This window comes from Hipposideros armiger, unplaced genomic scaffold, assembly GCF_001890085.2.
Source record: "Hipposideros armiger isolate ML-2016 unplaced genomic scaffold, ASM189008v1 scaffold_253, whole genome shotgun sequence".
In the NCBI taxonomy this organism is placed as follows: Eukaryota; Metazoa; Chordata; class Mammalia; order Chiroptera; family Hipposideridae; genus Hipposideros; species Hipposideros armiger.
In genome coordinates this window covers 1,102,648-1,120,044 of record NW_017731603.1, presented here as the reverse complement: position 1 = coordinate 1,120,044, position 17,397 = coordinate 1,102,648, and the positions used below count along the sequence as shown (strand labels likewise).

At 54.3% G+C, this 17,397-nt stretch overlaps 1 protein-coding gene across 1 annotated transcript in view; it reads left to right on the top strand.

The window, feature by feature from the left end:
* Nucleotides 1-14,358, top strand: part of CD6 (CD6 molecule) — a 40,082-nt gene extending 25,724 nt beyond the window's left edge. Inside the window, exons 3-14 of the mRNA XM_019655950.1 lie at nucleotides 2,613-2,681; nucleotides 3,653-3,994; nucleotides 4,699-5,010; nucleotides 5,734-6,036; nucleotides 7,216-7,281; nucleotides 8,568-8,708; nucleotides 9,060-9,158; nucleotides 10,208-10,330; nucleotides 11,981-12,052; nucleotides 12,273-12,527; nucleotides 12,803-12,907; nucleotides 13,437-14,358. Of these exons, the coding sequence (XP_019511495.1) occupies nucleotides 2,613-2,681; nucleotides 3,653-3,994; nucleotides 4,699-5,010; nucleotides 5,734-6,036; nucleotides 7,216-7,281; nucleotides 8,568-8,708; nucleotides 9,060-9,158; nucleotides 10,208-10,330; nucleotides 11,981-12,052; nucleotides 12,273-12,527; nucleotides 12,803-12,907; nucleotides 13,437-13,501 (1,952 nt within the window). The 3' untranslated portion in view covers nucleotides 13,502-14,358. The remainder of the gene's footprint in view (nucleotides 1-2,612; nucleotides 2,682-3,652; nucleotides 3,995-4,698; nucleotides 5,011-5,733; nucleotides 6,037-7,215; nucleotides 7,282-8,567; nucleotides 8,709-9,059; nucleotides 9,159-10,207; nucleotides 10,331-11,980; nucleotides 12,053-12,272; nucleotides 12,528-12,802; nucleotides 12,908-13,436) is intronic.
* Nucleotides 14,359-17,397: the final 3,039 nt, after the last annotated feature.

Below are 17,397 nucleotides of genomic sequence, written 5' to 3'. Positions count from 1 at the left end.
TTTAAAAAACTGAAATGAATACTTTTACGTTTGGGCATCTTAATGCTATAAAGCCAGTTCTCAGGGTACAGCTTCCTTTCCACATAAATTTCTGGCAGTAAAAATATGAATCAAGTGTAAGGAAAAGTGTGAGGCAGTAACGACATCCGGGAACCACCGATCCTGCATTGGGCCCTCTGTGAGCCGAGGCCTGGGTGCAGGAGGGTGGGAGGTAATCGGTCCTTCTGTTCCTGCAGCACAGAAGTCAGAGGACACCAAAGCCAGGGTCCCTTATTGGGACAGGGGACAGGAAAATGCCTGTGACATTTGAAAACAAACCCTCGAGTATGTCTGGTATCAACAAACTGCCTTGGCAACAGTTGCCCTTGGAGCTGGCAGCTGCTGTTCAATCTTTCAGTCAGTCAGTCCATCAACAAATAGTGTGTTGGGTACCCTGGGGGACGCAGGGCTGACTCAGTCTTGGGCTCTGCCCTCCAGGGTTTTCTGGTCTAGCAGAAGACCTGTGTGTCTTTATGCATGACAAAGTAGCTTCCCAGACCCAGAGAGAGAGATGATACAGAGCTGAGCTTGAACGCTCCACATCCACACATGCGGTCACACCCATACACACTCACACATAGTGGTACACGTATGGTCACAACCACACTCACCCCCCCCCCATCACACACGCATACAGCCTGCAGCCAGCATCCCAATCTCCCCACCCCTAACACACGTGGAAATATTGGAAACCACACTGGAGCACTGGGACTGTTGCTGTGGGAACTGGTATTCTGAAATCCTAACTTGAGGGCACCTGAATTCTTGCTCTGAATGTTTCATTAGCCGCAGAGTTTGTGCTCTGAATTCTGAGTCATTTCTCCTTTAAGGGTCAGGCTGAGCAGCCAAGCAGGGAGTTGGTGAGGATAGGCAATCAAAGGCCTGATTACTTCCTGTCTGAGTGATGGAGTGGCCCAGACAGGTGCCTGCAGGAGAGCTGTATCTGCAGGTGTGTGTGTGTGTGTGTGTGTGTGTCTGCTCATCGGGGTGTAAGTCCATGGTTCTCATCTCAGGTGAGGCTGAGAATGTGCAGCAGTCATGCCCGCATCTGCAGCCCCTGTATCAGTCAGGCCAGGCTGGGCTAGGTTATGGTAACAAGTATACCCCAAATCCTCATGGCTTAACACAATAAAGATTCACCTCTTACACAAAATTTGAGTTGGGTCAACATCCCCCTCCATCTTGTGGTTGCATCTGGAACCCAGGCCATGACAGAGAAGAAAGAGATAGAGGAGGCTCACTGGCTCTTACCTGCCTTGGCCCCACGGTGGGCACAAGTCCTTCTGCCTAGACCTCAATGGCTCCAACTTGAGCACAAGAGAGACCCGGAAATGTGGAGCAGCTCCTTTGTGAGCACGGTGGTCCCTGCCACAACTTTCCCTTTCTGCTTCTGCAAACTGAGTGTCCCTGCCCAGCATGGAGCCCATTCCTTGGAGGCAGTTCAAATACTGGCTCTGCCACTTGCTAGCTGGTGGCCTCAGGTCAAGTATCAGTCAAGGTCTTAACAGGAAACAAGTGGCATAGTCATAATAGAAGTTTGAAGGGGGCTTATTTACACAAGCACTATTTACAAAGGATGATACCGTAACAGGAGCTCAGAGCAGCTGAGGTCTTACCACCCTGACCCCAGAGGAGAAAGTCAAGAAGGGGTGACTCCCTTGAGAGGAAGGATGAGATTCAAATGAAGGACAGAGCCTGCCCAAAGGATCGCACTCGGAGGGAGCTGGGGGAGAAAACGCCACATTCTCACTCTCTTCCCGCTGGGCGCCCCATTGGCTGCTCAAAGGGAAGCCTAAGGCCCAGGGAGATGCTGATTTAATCCAAACAGGTCAGTCTTCTAGGCCAAGTGCACAGCGGCTCTGGAAAGACAAATGGACACTAACTGTTACGGGCAATCCATTTCTATTCTTTGGGCCTCCCTTTCCTAATTTGTAAAACATGGATGCTAATACCTACCTCATGGTGTTGGTGAATATAAGTGGAATAATATATGCAAAGACCTGGCATAACTGGCCCTTGGAAAACGCTAGTTTCTCAGTGTCTGAAAGCACTGTGCAGTCCAATGGTTCCCATCCCAGGATGTACCAGCTGCCCTAGAGTCTGGCTTGAATTTCTCAAACTTTCCAAACAAAAACGTTTTTCCTAAAAATAACCCCCATTTTCAAGTTCCTTGTGTATGTCAACTATTTCACAGGTATTGTCTCCTTTTAGCCCACAACACTTTCCTAAGTGTTATTGCCAACAAGTTGGGACTCTGGCAGAGAGAGTAACCCTTCCATGGTCACTCAGCCAGTGAGTGGGTCTGGCCCCAAAGCCCACGGTCCTTCCTCTCTGCTCCACTCTGATTTCTGAGAGTGTGTACACAATCAATAGATGAAGCGGAGGATGCTGTAACTCCATAGCCTGAGAATTTCCCTCCTCTGAAAGGAGGCAAAGTCACCCAAGGGCCAGGACCATGTCTTTCCCAAAGGCCGCTGCAGGCTCTGGAACGTGCCCCCTGCCCTACAAGGCACATCTGTGCCCCCCGTGCCTGAGTTCACTCACCCACCATGGCTGCTGCTGGTTGATTTCAGGTCACCCATCTCCAGCCCCATCTGGCCAGCCCAACACCACCAGTACAGACAGACAGCCCTTGGAGCCAGGTGAGGACATGATCTTTCTGGGGCTCCTGGTCAGCTTTCTGAGACCAAGCGGGTGGTGTCCTGGGGTGACGGGAAGGGAACTGGACTTTCACGGTACCAGGGAGGCTTCTCCTTCCTGACCCAGGGTCTGACAGCCCACTAGATTCACATGGAGATCTTAGAACTGCCACCTTTGAGAGGCCACTGATAAAAAGTCACATACATGTGACAAGGTGTTCAGAGAACATTTTAAGGGGATTTGTTGAGAACAAGCTAAAGAAGTCTTGGTGGGGTGGTGGGGTTCCACCAGGTGGATCCTAGATTATCTCAACAGATATTTTAAAAGGACCTATTCTGTGCAAAACTGTGTGCTAGCACTTGGGGATGCAATCCTGGGCAAAAAACGGGCGGTGGTTCCCCAAGGAGGGGCTCTGGGGAAGAGAGAACCGCCATACACGGAGGCAGCCCATCATCAGCCCCATCGCTAACCTCATGTCTGTCCACCCTACAGGGTGCTGGGGGTCACAGTGCCACACCCTGATAGTTAGTACCCTCAAAACAGTGTAAGGGGCCTGGGAGCAGAAGCATGGCAACCCCCCCTCCAGGAAGAGCCTCTGAAACCAGAACTCTGCTCTTCTCTCACACAAGGGTGTTCTTAGGACAGGGACAAGACAAGAGAGTGTCTGGGGACTGGAACCCTAGTTCTGTGTCACCCCAGGCCTAATCCATCTTAACCTCCAGAGTCACCCTCAGTCCCATCTTCTCTTGACTCCAAGGAGAGAGCCAGAGGACCAGGCCTCAAAGGAGGCTCGGGGATTAACCACCGCAGCCCCATTTTGCAGACTGAAAGGTTGAGGCCCAGAGTCAGGGTATTGTCCAAGGTCACCTAGTAGGTCAGTGGTGGGGCCCCTGGCAGCCGCCCGCCCCACCCCACCCCGGCATCGGCAGAGTCCGAATCCATAGAGGCTTCAGCTGGAGTCTGGCGCTTCCAGGGGAGCAGCTTGGGGTTCGCCTAGTGAACGGGAGCAGCCACTGCAGCGGGACGGTGGAAGTTTGGATCAGGCAGTCTTGGGAGCCCACGTGCGGGGCCTTATGGGACCACCACGCCGCGGAGGTGGTGTGCAACGTGCTCGGCTGCGGCGGGGCAGCGAACGTGCCGGTCCAGCCGACCCCGCCAACGCTGGATTGGGCCACTGGGAACGCCAGCGGGGCCCAGAACGCCACACAGGCCCTGGTGCCCTTCATCCTGTGCAACGGTGATGAGTGGCAGCTCTGCGATGTGGGCGAGCTCCCGTGCCGCAATGACCAGAGGCCAGCCCAGGTCACCTGTGAAGGTACAGTGAGAACTCCTTGCCTCTGCCACCTGGGCCCCTGCCTGCCTGGCCTCTGCCAGCCTTCAGCCATGGTCCCTCACCCCTGTCCCCAGCTCTGGGTACTGGACCCAAACCTCGACCTTTGGACTTCCACCCCCACTCACCACCAACGCAAACACAACTGGTCCACACACCAGAGGACTATAACTTTATGTCATTTCTAGCTCTGAGCATTTCCTCGGATCTGACCTCCAGACCCGGCTCCCTACTAGATCTCCAGCTGGCTCACAGGGCCCTCAACCCAACCCCTTGGGTCCCCAGTGCTAACGGAGTCTCTAAGCCTTACTTACAAGTCCTGTCCACCTCCCTCTGGACCTCCATCTCCTCTATCTCTGCCCCTACCTCCCATGTACATAAATACGATGCCCAGGAGCCCACAGCCCTGCTATTCAGGCCCCGCACGCCAGGTTTCTGGCCCCGCCCACTAGTCAGCACCAGCTTACTAGCCCCTCCCACTGGCTCCGCAGCCCTGCCTACAAGGTATCCAGCTTCGCTTCCAGTCCCCCCACCTCTGCTCACCAAGTTCCCAGCCCTGCAGGGTTTCCCCCGTCCTGCCCAGAAGGTTCCGGCCCCTCTCACTGGGTCCATAGCCCAGCCCAATCCTTTCCTCACCCTCTCTGCGACACCCCCTCCAATCCACAAACCCCTTTCCCTCCCACCCTCAGAGGACCGTGCACTGCGGCTGGTGGACGGTGGCAGCCCATGCGCCGGCCGCGTGGAGATGCTGGAGCGTGGCCAGTGGGGTTCAGTGTGCGATGACACGTGGGACCTAGAGGATGCCCACGTGGTATGCCGGCAGCTGAGCTGTGGCTGGGCAATCCAGGCCCTACCTGGCTTGCACTTCACCCCTGGCCAAGGACCCATCCACCGGGACCAGGTGAACTGCTCCGGGGCCGAGGCCTTCCTGTGGGACTGCCCTGGGCAGCATGGAGACCTCTACTGTGGCCACAAGGAGGACGCTGGGGTGGTGTGCTCAGGTCAGTGGGCAACGTTTCTGAACCTGGGTCCTCCACCAACACCTACTGTCAGCCTATGGGGCGCCAGGCCTGTAGTCAGTGCTGGAAAGGCAGTCCCTGTCCTTGTATGGTCACGGACCAGGAGGGAAGATGAGACCCAGACAAACCCAACCCCAGAGGGAGTGGCAAATGCCCTTAGAAAGGAAGCCAGGTGGAGTTTAGAGACAGCAGGCAATCCAGAGCTGGAGGGATAAGGCTGACCACCCCCTGGAGGAGGTGACATTAGAAGTGAGGTTCTTCCTGAGTGGGAGCTGGTTATCTGTTTCAGAGCAGCAAGGGGAGATGGAGGCGGGGAGGCCCTCCAGGAGGCTGTCGACAGTCTAGACGAGGCCATGAAGTTCTGGTCCAACCAGTGCTTCTCTATAATATGCATAGGAATTGGGGGGGGGTGTCTTGTTAAATATAGAGTCTCAGTAGGCCTGGGGCAGGGCTTGAGATTCTGCATTTCTAACAAGATTCCAGGTGCTGCTGGTCCATGGACCACACTTTAAGTAGCAAGGATGTAGGGTGCTGCAGCCAGAGCAGGTGAGGCAGAGGAGAGGGGGGTGCAGATGCAGGAGAGAGGGCACACAAGATCTGGAGACCGATTGGCTGTAGGGTGTCTGCATTCATGGGTCTGGGCTGGTGGCGATTTGGGCCCAGAGGATCTTGACCTGACTCTGTCCTCCCACCCTATCTCTGCAGAGCACCAGACCTTGCGCCTGACTGGGGGCACGGACCCCTGCGAGGGTCAGGTGGAGGTACACTTCCGTGGGGTCTGGAGCACAGTGTGTGACAGTGAGTGGTACACATCGGAGGCTCAGGTGCTCTGTCGGGCCTTGGGCTGTGGGATCATGGCCAGAATACCCAAGGGGCAGCCCCACTCCCTGTCGGGCAGGATGTACTACTCATGCAGCGGAACAGAGCCCACCCTCTCGGACTGTTCCTGGAGGTTCAACAACTCCAACCTCTGCAGCCAGTCAAAGGCAGCCAGGGTGGTCTGCTCAGGTACCCGTCTCCCCACCCACCTCTCTCCCCCACCTTCACCCCCAGATTTGGACCAGGAATTCCACCTGAGTCCACAGCCTAAGTACTTGCAGCTCAAGGACCACAGCTTGGACTAGATGAGGAATGACAAACAGTGGCATTAGAGGGACCATTGCCCCTAGCATGCCCAGGCAGACGTTGCTAATTAATCAGGGGATTCTTTTCCACGGATCCTTGACCCAACCCCAGAATCATGAATGAGATATTGACTAAGGTGTTATTATATGCTAAGCAGTGGTCTTTGTGGATTGGAATTGGCTTGGGAGATGAAACCAGCTTGCCACCCCAGGGCTGGGGATCATAGTAAAAATAATATTAGGAGACACTAATAATAATATCAGTGACAGTGCCTGGAGCCCTAATCATGCACCAGACATTGCCAAGCACTTGGTATATCTTATTTTGGCTGAGCCTCACATCCACTCTATGAATTGGGTTCTACCGTATTTTAACAAATCTAAGACGGCATTGGTATGTCACACCATTCTTATTTTATTTACCATAAAGGACAAAAATGCTGCCAAAATCAACTTTGGACATGTCATCAATTATAAGGATTGATGCCATCACTCCGATTTCAAAGGTGTTAAGGTGTGAAAAAGCGAGTGCGTTAGACCTGAGGAAACGGTATTCGTGTCTCTTCAGTTCAGACACCTGGCTATGAATTCCAGCTCTGCCATTTACTAGCTGGGAGGCATCCATTTTAGGACTATGTGGATGCTGATACTCACAGGGTAGCTGGGAAATCAGATGACATCACAAGGGACTTTGTAAGTGCAAGCCCTTACCTGTCAGATGCTTACGATAATGACAGTAATGTCAGCTTCCCCCGTCCTGAGGCCCACCTGAAGAACAAACCCCACTGAATGGAAAGGGGATTTGTAGTCTGTAGCAGGTTATACAGAAGGAAGGGAGAATTCTTTTACTAGCCCCTTATTCAAACAAAGGACCATCCCAGAATTTAATCCCCCCTTATTGTGAAGGGTGGGAAAGACAGGTTTCCTTAGTCATGTGCCTCCCTGGGATGCACCTGCAGTTCCAGGTCACTTGTCTGTCATGTTTAGTTCCTAGCGCAAGGTCTGTCACACAGTAGGTGCTCAGTTATATGTGTCGACTGAATGAGGCGCTCCTTCCGGATAGGTTCCCGGAGTCTGCTGAATCTGTCCACTCCTGAAGTTCCTGCGAGTGTTCAGCCAGTCACCATAGGTGAGTGTCACGGGGTACGCAGTCTCAGAGCCTTGGGTGCATGTGTGTGTGTGTGTGTGTGTGTGTGTGTACACATGTGTGTATGTGTGTGTGTAGCGGGGGGGGGGAGGACTGACAGTTCGTCCCTTCCCCCCAGACAGTGGACTTGCCTCCCTCTGGGTGCCTTGTGCTCCTCTCCCTGCCATGTCAGCTCCACAGCTCCTGGAATCCTGACACTTCCTGGACAGCTCACTCTCCACTCCCCTGTGAGCTCCTGTAGGGCAGGAGGAGCGAATGGAGAGACCTGAGCTGGTCTGACACGGGCTAGGCGGTGGGGCCATGAGGGTAGCAGCCAGTGTGTTTATACATAATGTCCTAGGCGTTGGCCCAGTACTTTGTACTCATTATTTCCCAAGCCCTTATTAATCCTCTGGGCAGTCCCCTGGGGAGGTCTCAACGCAGAGGAAGAAGCTCAGGCTCAGAGGGTGAAGTGACAGCCAGCCAGTGTTGGCTGGAATGTGCATCCAATTCTGAACTCCAGATCCATGCTTGGTCTACCTGCCAGCCGTGTGTCGCGTGGCCGGCTTCGGGGCAGACGCCTGGGGCTCCAATCCCAGCTCTGCCTCTTGCGCACTGTATAATGTTGGGCAGTTCTTAACCTCTCTGAGCCTCAGATTTCTTGACTATAAAATGGGGATGATCATCATAGCACCTCTCCTAGTGTTGTGCACGTCTCCAGTGAATTAATATTTATAAAGCACTCAGAACAGGGCTTAGGACACAGCAAGCGCTGTGTGGGCGTCACTTATTCTTGTGATTATTTAGTCCAGGCGTGGAGCCCCTGCCATGTTCACTGCCAAGGGTGGCTCAGAGCCACCTTCTCTGGGAAGCCAATTCCCCATAGAGAATTAGGTGTCTCTAGCAGGGCCTCATATCCCCCAGGTCCATCACAGCAGGCACCTCATGTATTGGATTGAGTCGACTTGTTGATCTCCTTACTAAACACAGACCCTGGTGCCTGGAACACAGTGGGTGCTTAATAATTGTTGAGCAGAGAGAGATTCCCGGGGGCTGGTAGCCAGGAGAAAGTTTCACTCAGTCAGTTATTCATTCAGTATGCATTTCTTGAGCACCTACTGTATACCAAGCACTAAAAACCGATAAAAAAATTTTTTTTGAAAGGGAGGAAGGGGATAAGTCCAAAGGGAAGTGGGTCAGCTGCAGTCAGGCTGGAGAGGTGAGAAGAAGGGCAAGGCGACATCTATGTTCATTCCTCTTTCTCCCTTATATGGGGCTCTTGTTTCCAGAACCTTCTGTGACAGTGAAAATGGAGGACTGGCAGTCTCGGGAGCTAATGCTCTTTATCCTTTGCATCATTCTGGGAGTTCTCCTCCTTGGCTCATTCATCATCATCACTGTCATCCTCTTGAAAGTTAAAGGAAAATACGGTAGGTGCAGAATTCTGGGAACCACATAGAAGGCCCAGGGATGGGAAGACGTAGGGCAGAGGTGTAATATTCCCCGGGGGATGTGAGCCTTGGGGGACCCCAGCAGGAGTGTCAGTGACCCTGAAATGGCTATCCAGCTCTGGCCCCAGGAGCATCTCCTGATGGGAAGGATTTTCCCAGCATGCCCAGCAGGAGTGGGCCCCATGGGAGGACCAGACTGTGTGTGTATGTGTGTGTGTGTGTGTGTTTAGGGGTGGTGGTGAGGAGGGAGGTGTTTTGCTGAGAACAGAACCAGACAGACTGGAAGGGGTAAAAAAATGACTTGTAGACTCTCTGCCTGCCCTCCCTCAGCCCTCCCTGTTTCGGTGAACCACCAGCATCTACCCACCACTACCCCAGCAGGGATCAATAGCTATCAAGAGGTCCCCATCACCATCCCCAAAGCAGAAGGTAGGATGTCACCCACCCCGGGGGTGGTGAGGGGTGGAGAGTTCAGGAAGGATATACTTTCTGGAGGGTCAGTGCTGCTTAGCTCAAAACACTGCCCTGGGTCAGCCCACTAGGCTATGGAAACTTAAGCACCTCCAGTCTTAATCTGGGCCTTGAGGGGCAGATGACCTTTCAGTGCAGTCATTCTAGGGTTCTAGGCTTTCGAGTTCTGGACCAACACAGACCCAGGGCATTTTGGAATTTTCTCTCACTGGAAATCTCCATTCTGCTAATTGGCTAGTAGGTTGTGATATCAGCACCTCTTTCGATGGCCTGCTCAGTCCGCCTCCCTGCAGAGCCCTGTCAAGATTTTCCTGGAACATAATTTTATGTCATATTTTCTGGAAAAAAAAAGCTGCATCAGTCATTCATGTTTTATCACATGTGGATGTATACCTCTTAAAAGTCTTGTAAAGGAGCTGGAGTTTAATCACACTGCATTATGAATATATTAAATCACCTTTATTTAAAAGCATTCACTGACAAGAAAAACAATACAAAACTCAGCCAAATATTATTAGTATTCTCTGTATACAGTAGTCATACATTTGAGAAGAGAATGTGAATACAGAATCTAGAACAAAGCTAGGCCCAGAGCAGCTGCTCACTAAATATTATGGTCTAGAGGTTAAGAGCCACACTGCCTGCTTCCCTGGGTAAGGTGAGAACCTCTGTGACTCAGTTTCCTCAGCTATAAAACGAGGACACAAATGTACCTACCTCACAAGTTGTCATGAGAATTAAATGACATGTTTGTAAATGTTAGAATAGCGCTTGGCATGTGCTGACCACCACGAAAGTGTTTGTTCCATCTATAAGTGGTATTTGGTTCCCCATGCTTGAAATGGGTGGGCAGAGCTTGGGAAACCCAGGCTGGATGGTCTGGTACAAGATGGGCTGCCGGGCACTCTCCCTGCCTCTCCGTCTCCCGCCATCCATGCTCTCTGCCACCTCTCTCAGTGCCTTTCTGCCCACCACTTTGCCATGCCCCCACTCTGTTCTCTCTCCAGTTTCTCAGCTGCCCATCCAGGTCCAGGCCCCGCCCCCTCAGGACTCGGACTCGGACTCAGACTCCGACTATGAACACTATGACTTCAGCGCTCAGCCTCCCGTGGCCTTGACCACCTTCTACAGTGAGTGCCTGGGCCCAGGCACCTGAGGGCCCTCCTGCCCAAACCAGGGAGAGGGCCCAGCTGGCTGGGGACCTGCAGTAGGTTCCACCTCGTGATCCCTGTAGAACTAGGGTGGAATCTGTAAACAGTCCCACACTGACGTATTCCAAGTGCTTTGCGATCCTGGAGGCATCTCCATGTCTCGTAGGCATTTCTCCTCCGATTTCCTTCTCTCCCACCTTTGCCTCTGGTCATGCAGGGTCTTAAGACCTGTCCCTCGACATGCACTTGAAGGTGGCTGTGTCTGTGTAAGATACAAGGGAGTCCAGGTGAGAGACCCCGTTCAGATGGCTTCTAGCATGCTCACACTCCTTCTGTGTCCCATCCACCTCCCACCTCCCCTGTGAGCCCAGGTCCACCTCTGGTCCGGCTTTTCCAGCTGTTCTCTCTGCCTTCTGGGGTAGCAGGAAGAAAGACAGTGTTTAAGGCAGGGCCCACGCAGAGCTGGAAGGTTGGGCCCTTCCTATTGTGGAATCCCTTGGAAGCTTCCACAATTTCCTGAGCCCCACCCTGCCCCTGCTGTATATGTTAGGATGAGAGTTTGGATGTATGTGACGAAGACCTCCAAATGACGACGTCTGAGAAGTTGGTGGGGGCCCAGGCTCCTTCCCTCTTGCCACTCTGCAGTCCCTAAGATGGTGAACATGGTCCAGAATGGCGCACCACCATGTCCATATTCCAGCCAATGGGAAGGGGGAAAGGAAGGGGCGGGCATGCGCTATCCTTAAGGTCGGATGCCCAGTGGCTCCTACTCACATCCTACCAGCCAGAACTTAAACCTCCAGCTGCATGAGAGACAGGGAGATGGAGCCTCTGTCCTGGGCAGCTGTGTGTCCAAGTGAAGGCCAGAGGGCCTCCTCCTACAGGAGGGGAGAATGGATATTGGGGACAGCCAGCCATCTCGACCCCACCTGCTGAATCAAGGCCTCTGGGGGTGGGACATGGATGACCCCACCTCTGCTGGTCCCTGCACCGGTGTTTGGGAGCCCCGGGGATGAGATGTCCCTAGAACCTGAGATCCTGAGCCCCGGCATGCGAAATGCAAGACTAAGAGTCCAAACTCTTAGGACATGGGGACTAAAACTCAGTGGTTCCAGGTTCGAAAGACTCCACGATTCCAGACACTCGAATCCTTAAGACCCTGTGAATCTACATCTCCTTGATTCTGAAACAAAGGTGCCACAGAATCTGTGACACAAAGGTTCCAGACCCTCCGGCTTCCACTCTGGGAAGGCTCTTCGAAGGGGCAGCGTCTGCCCTTCTCCCCTCCAGACCTACACAGGCATGAGGAGAGAACACAGGACTCTAGATATTTCCTTAAGTAGTGGGAGGGGCAGCTGGGGACGGGGGTGCAGGGCACTAGGGCTTCTGGCCAGAGCAGCCTGTCCCCATGCTGGTTTCAGACTGAGGTTTGGGGTCTTCCTGGACTAGGACACGCGCCTGGGTTTTGATGCGGAAGCTTAAGCCCCTCTGCACCTCTGGGGTTGCCTGCCCTCCCTGTCCAGGCTCCGGGGCACTCCCTGAGTCCCGAGCAGCACTAAGCCCTCCTCCAGGCTCCCGGAACAAGGAGATGGAGCCTTCACCCCTCCTCACCACCACCTCTGCTTGTAGACTCCCAGCGGCACCGAGTCACAGATGAGGAGGTCCAGCAGAGCAGGTTCCGGATGCCCCCCTTGGAGGAAGGTGAGTCAAGCCGGGGTGGGGCTCGGAGGGGGGTGATGCCAACCCTGCCTCCAGACTTAGCAGTTCGGCTCACCTTGAGAAGCTCCAGCAGCAACCTCTCTCAACAGGTCCTTCCCGCCTTTAACAATTCCTCTTTGCAGAAAGTCCTTTCTCAAGTCTAATTCAAAGCCCTTTTGCTGCATACCTCCTTTCCTCACCATTCTCCCTTTTCTGGCCCCAGGACTTGAAGAGGTGCATGCCTCCCAGGTCCCACCTGTCAACCCTGGACACTGCATTGCAGATCCCCCCTCCGTGAACCCTCAGCAGCACGCAAGGAACAACAGTGGGTCTAGCACGTCATCTGGAGAGGACTACTGCAATAGCCCCAGCAGCAGGGTCCCCTCATGGAACCCTCAGGGTTTTTCTTCAGAGAGGAACCCCCTCCTGCAGCAGCCGCCAAACTTGGAGCTGGCTGGCTCCCAGGCAACTTTTTCGGGTAAGCTTGGCCCGGGAGGATTCGGTGTGTGCCCCAGCCTGCCATTCTGTCGCCCACCTGGCTAGAGAAAGCATGAAGCTGGGAGCCCTTAGCCAGGCTGAGTTCAGGATTCTAAACCCAGCTCCACGATCACTTGCTGTGTGACCTTGCACAAGTCCTCTTCCTTCTCTGGGCCTTCATGTCCTCATTTATCAAGCTAAAAAGTTGACCCCATGGAGAGCCTCCCAGCTTTGACAATTTGCAAACAGAGGGTGACTGGCTCTGGGGCTTTCCAGCAGGGACCTTGGATGATGACAGCTCTAGCACCTCCTCCGGGGAGTGGTACCAGAACTTCAAGCCGCCCCCCCAGCCCGCTTCCACGGAGCAGCTTGGGTGTTCAGGTGCCAGTGGCAGGGGAGGGGAACCTGGGGGCGGGGGCAGAGAGGGCCTGGGGAGTGGATGAGTTGGGGAGCTCTGTATCCATTGGATCCATCAGCCCAAGGAGAAAAGAAGAGAGGTAAAGGAATATTAAAAAACAAACAAGCAAACAGGAATATAAGGAGGTGGGGAGAATGGAGATGGATGGGACACAGAGTCAAAGAGCATACCTTGAGAAGATGTGAGATCCCCATTAGTGGAGGCGTTTGAGCAGAAGCAGCTGGATGACCCCGTGGGGCTCCTAGCATCAATTGTCCATCATGTACTGTGTCAGCGTAGGGACTACAGCCTTGAACTAACAGATAACGCCCTGCCCTCTGGGCTGACGTTCTAGCGAGGGAGATGGCAGTGAACAAGATGATGAGATGGGAGTCTTGTCACTCCATGCCCCACAGCATCATGGGGCAGCGAGGGGTGGACTCAGACCTAGTCAGCTCTGTCCTATGGGACAATGACTGGGCCTCCCACTGACCTGAGCCTCCGGCCACACAGGATCCCCCAGGCCCCAGCCTGAGTCCACGGACGATGACGACTATGACGACATCGGAGCAGCTTAGACTTGGCCCAGCGAGGCTCCAGGTGGCTCATTCCACTGGACTCCTGCTCTACCTACTCCCCTGTGCCACCTTGTCTTCTTGTCCTCCCAGATCATCCCCCAGGGGGCTGAGAGGCCTCCCCTGGAGAGATGAAAGGGAACTCCACACCCTGTACCACCCAATCTCCATCAAACAGAGCCTTCACCAGCCCCAACAGCAGCAAGCTGACGGGTGCTGCCTCTGAGAGGTAGTGAGCTCTGTCTCAGGGATGAACAAGCAGTCTGGGCCACCTCTCAGCAGGCTGCATGGAGGGGTTGACCTGAATGACTCCTGAGGTCCCTTCCAACCCTCAGGTGTCTGGTACTTCAGTTCTCTGAGTCTCAGACAGCTCAGGGCCCAGAGGTACTGAGCGGGGCAGAAAGCGGCCCCATCCCAGTGCTGCCCAGGGACGCCCCACATGCAGGGGCTGTTGGGCTGCTGTTGCTCTGACAGGTGGATGCTGGGCTGGGGTGACACACCCGCCGACTCAGGCTTCTCTCAGGGCAGGGCCCTGTTCTGCAGTGACTGTCCATGGACACTGAATCCTATTCTGGGCTTCCTATGCTTTACTAGGATCATCCCAGCCCAGCCCCACCACAGACCCAGAGGTGGGGCTCAGTCCTTGTGGGGGCAGAAGTGCAGAAATGTCTGCCAGGTGGGGCCCAGAGCCTGCAGTAACCCCCCGTCCCTATCTGTCAGCTTGGATTGATGGGGGCCTCCCGTATGAGCCTGTCAACATGCAATGTCCCACCCAGAGCCATAAAAACGACCAGGCAGCCTCCAGAGAGGCCAGAGGGCTCAGGGCCAGCTCCTGGTGTCTTGTTCTGAGAATTCTGAGATTAAACTAATTACTGAATGAAAGCAGGGTGTGGAGTGACAAGTCCTTGAACTCTTACAGAACCCAGGCTGTGTGTGTGTGTGTGTGTGTGTGTGTGTGTGTGTGTGTGTGTGTGTTGGGTGGGGTGGAGGGCAGCTCTATTCATTAAGACAACTGGAAAGGAAACCTACAGTGGCCTGGTGCCATGAAACATGCTGGGGCTACAGGGACAAGAAAATACAGGGCCTGCCCCCCCTGGAGCTGGACACCGAGACAGCCACTGTGAGTTAGGTAGCCACTTGACTCCCCGATCCGCCCCACCAGCCCCCACCAGCCCCAGCGCAGTGAGGTCTGGCTTGCTGGCCGAGTGAGTTCTGACCTGAGCCTGCAAAAGCGTCCAGGCAGGATAATGCGAGGGGGTTTTATGCTCTGAGCTGCCTGGGAAAGGAACCAATCCCAGGCACAGGAGGAGCTGGAGATGAGGCTAGTGGATATGGAGGGACCGCAGAGAGGACACATGGAAGGAACCAACCTGCTCAGACGCTGGGATTTTAGCCCAGCTGCAGAGGCCACTGCCCAGCTTTACCTGGGGTGAGGGCTGGGGGTCAGGTTTCCTCAGCCTTTCTAGAACAGGAGTTGGAGGTGGCTGGGCTGTAGGTCCTGTCCTGGGGGGCTGAGTGGGGATGAGCAAGGTCTGTTTTTTGATCACCTGTCCCAGAGGTGGAGAGAAAGCTGGCACTCCCCACGGCAACCGTCACAGGATGTGGTTGTCCCTCTGATGGGCCCCCCTCCCCAGGCCCAGGGGGATTCCTAGGAGCAGAGGCAGTGCTGGAGTGGGTGGGGTCAGACTCCCAGGGCGGCTTATCAGACAGCCTGGGTTCAAATCCCTAGTCCACCCTGTCCTGGCTGTGTGGACTCTGGCAAGCCACTCAGCATCTCTGAGCCTTTGCTGTAAAGTGTGTTTGTAAAGCGTGCACAGCAGTAGTAGGCACCACGTAGGTGATGACAAGGGTTAGAATCTTGGCAATACACGTTCCTTCTCATTGGTAGATTAATCAATAGAGGTGAGAGATCTCCTTAAAAGGAGAAAGGGGAGGAGAAGAGTAGACAGCCATTCATGGGGTTTTAGTGCATTGGTGCTGGAGGAGGCATGGAGAATGCTGGCTCACTCTCCTTTTACAGAGGAGGGTGCTGAGGCTTGGCAGGGGAAAGGACTTGTCCAAGGTCACTCAGAGGGTTAATAGCCAAGTTACAATTTGGCCCTACTCCACCCCACCCCCAGGAAGATGGTGACACCCTTTTTCTCCCCGAGCTCTCCCTTATTTCTCACCAGAGCCCCCTCCCTCACCCTCACTCCTGTTTCCCCCTCACCCCTCAGTCCCAGAGAAATTGGGCAACTCTGAGATGCGCCCCCCGTACCCCCTCCCAGCTCCTGGGCAGCCAGGGGGCACCAGGATTGCACATGACTGGGGACTTTCTAGGGCTGGCTTCCTAGGTTGGGTGATGGGGGCTGCTCACTGAGCGGTCCCTTCACCCCCTGTGTCTGTGCCTCCAGGGGCCTTGGACCATCTAAGGGAAGTCACAAACAACAAAGCAGGTGCACTCAGGAGACCAGGGGTTAAAATCAGCATAAAGGATCTGGGAGGGGAAACACCACAATGTTAAATGGAGGTGGCAGCTGAGTCCTGATTTCAGGAACACTCCTATGGGGCGGGGCTGTATCCAGAATGAGGCACTGCAGAGATTTGATGGCTATGCAAACGCAGTGAGAGAATGATGCACAGCGGAAGTATGGGGCCCAGGAGAGCCCCTGACACAGCCGGAGGGAGGCCAATCTGGGAAGGCTTCCTGGAGAGGTGATGTCTGCACAGGGTCATAAAGGAGGAGTAGGAGTTAGCTCTGGGAGCAGAGAGGGGCGGGCAGTCCAAGTTGATAGACTGGCATGAGCAATGACAGAACAAGAAACCTGGTGGCTCGGGAGGTCAAAGGTAGTCCAGCCTGAGAGGACAGGCTGAGGAGACTCAATTCTCACACCAACTATTCCCTAGGTGAGAAAACGGAGGCCCAAAGAAGTTAAGTAAAATGCCCAAGTCACACAGCTCAAAAACATCAGGCACTGTTCTGGGTACATTATAGGCACGGAGTCACAAGAACCCTCCCTGTGAGGTATCCGTATTATTCCTGTATTAGGGTTGAGGGAACCGGGGCTTGGGAAGATTCAGAGTTTTCCCAGGGCTATCAGCTCGCCATGGTGGGCCGGGCTCTGACTGCTTCTCCACGTGGCCTCCTGAGGTGGCGAGGTCCATGCTAAGGTTCATTTCCAGGCTTACTGATCTGACTGCCCGGCGGGAAACTTCGTCAATGCTTCAGCACACGGTTCGTTGGCCTCTTCCAGACATCTGGGAAGGCCCGAGGGGTGAGGCCAGGAGGTCTTGGGCAGGACTGTCCCACCATGGTCCTCAGCTCCTGTCTGCTCTCTGAACTGCATGGACATGGCTCTAAGGCCACTCCCAGGAGCTCAGGCTCAAGGTTTCATGCCCTGGCCGGGCATCGCCTGCTGGTACCCAACCTTTTCCACTGGAAACCTCAGCCCTGAGGCACATCTTCCAAGCCACCACTTAGCTTCCATCCCTCCCTATCACCCCATCTGTGGTTTCCACTTCCGTCCCTCCCTAAAACCCTTTCGACAGTTCTGGAGATGGATGGAGGTGGCTGGAGCCCTGTGCGGCCACTCAGCGTGGACACCTCATGGCCGTGGTCCCAGGACCCCCATCCTGGCTTCATGAAGATGAGATGGAGGCTCCAAAACGAAGAGGAGCAGGGGAGACCCATCAAGGGAGGATGAGTTCAAAGTTGCCTCAGTGGAAAGTTCATCTCCCACCACATCCTTCAGCTGTTTACCAGTTTGACGGGGTTCTGGCATCCTGACATGAAAAGAGGCTCACCCCTTACCAACATCATCGAGGAAGGACCGAAATAGCAACAGAGGAAGACAAAGACGAGACAAAGGGGGAGAGAGAGAGAGAGAGAGAGAGAGAGAGAGAGAGAGAGAGAGAGAGAG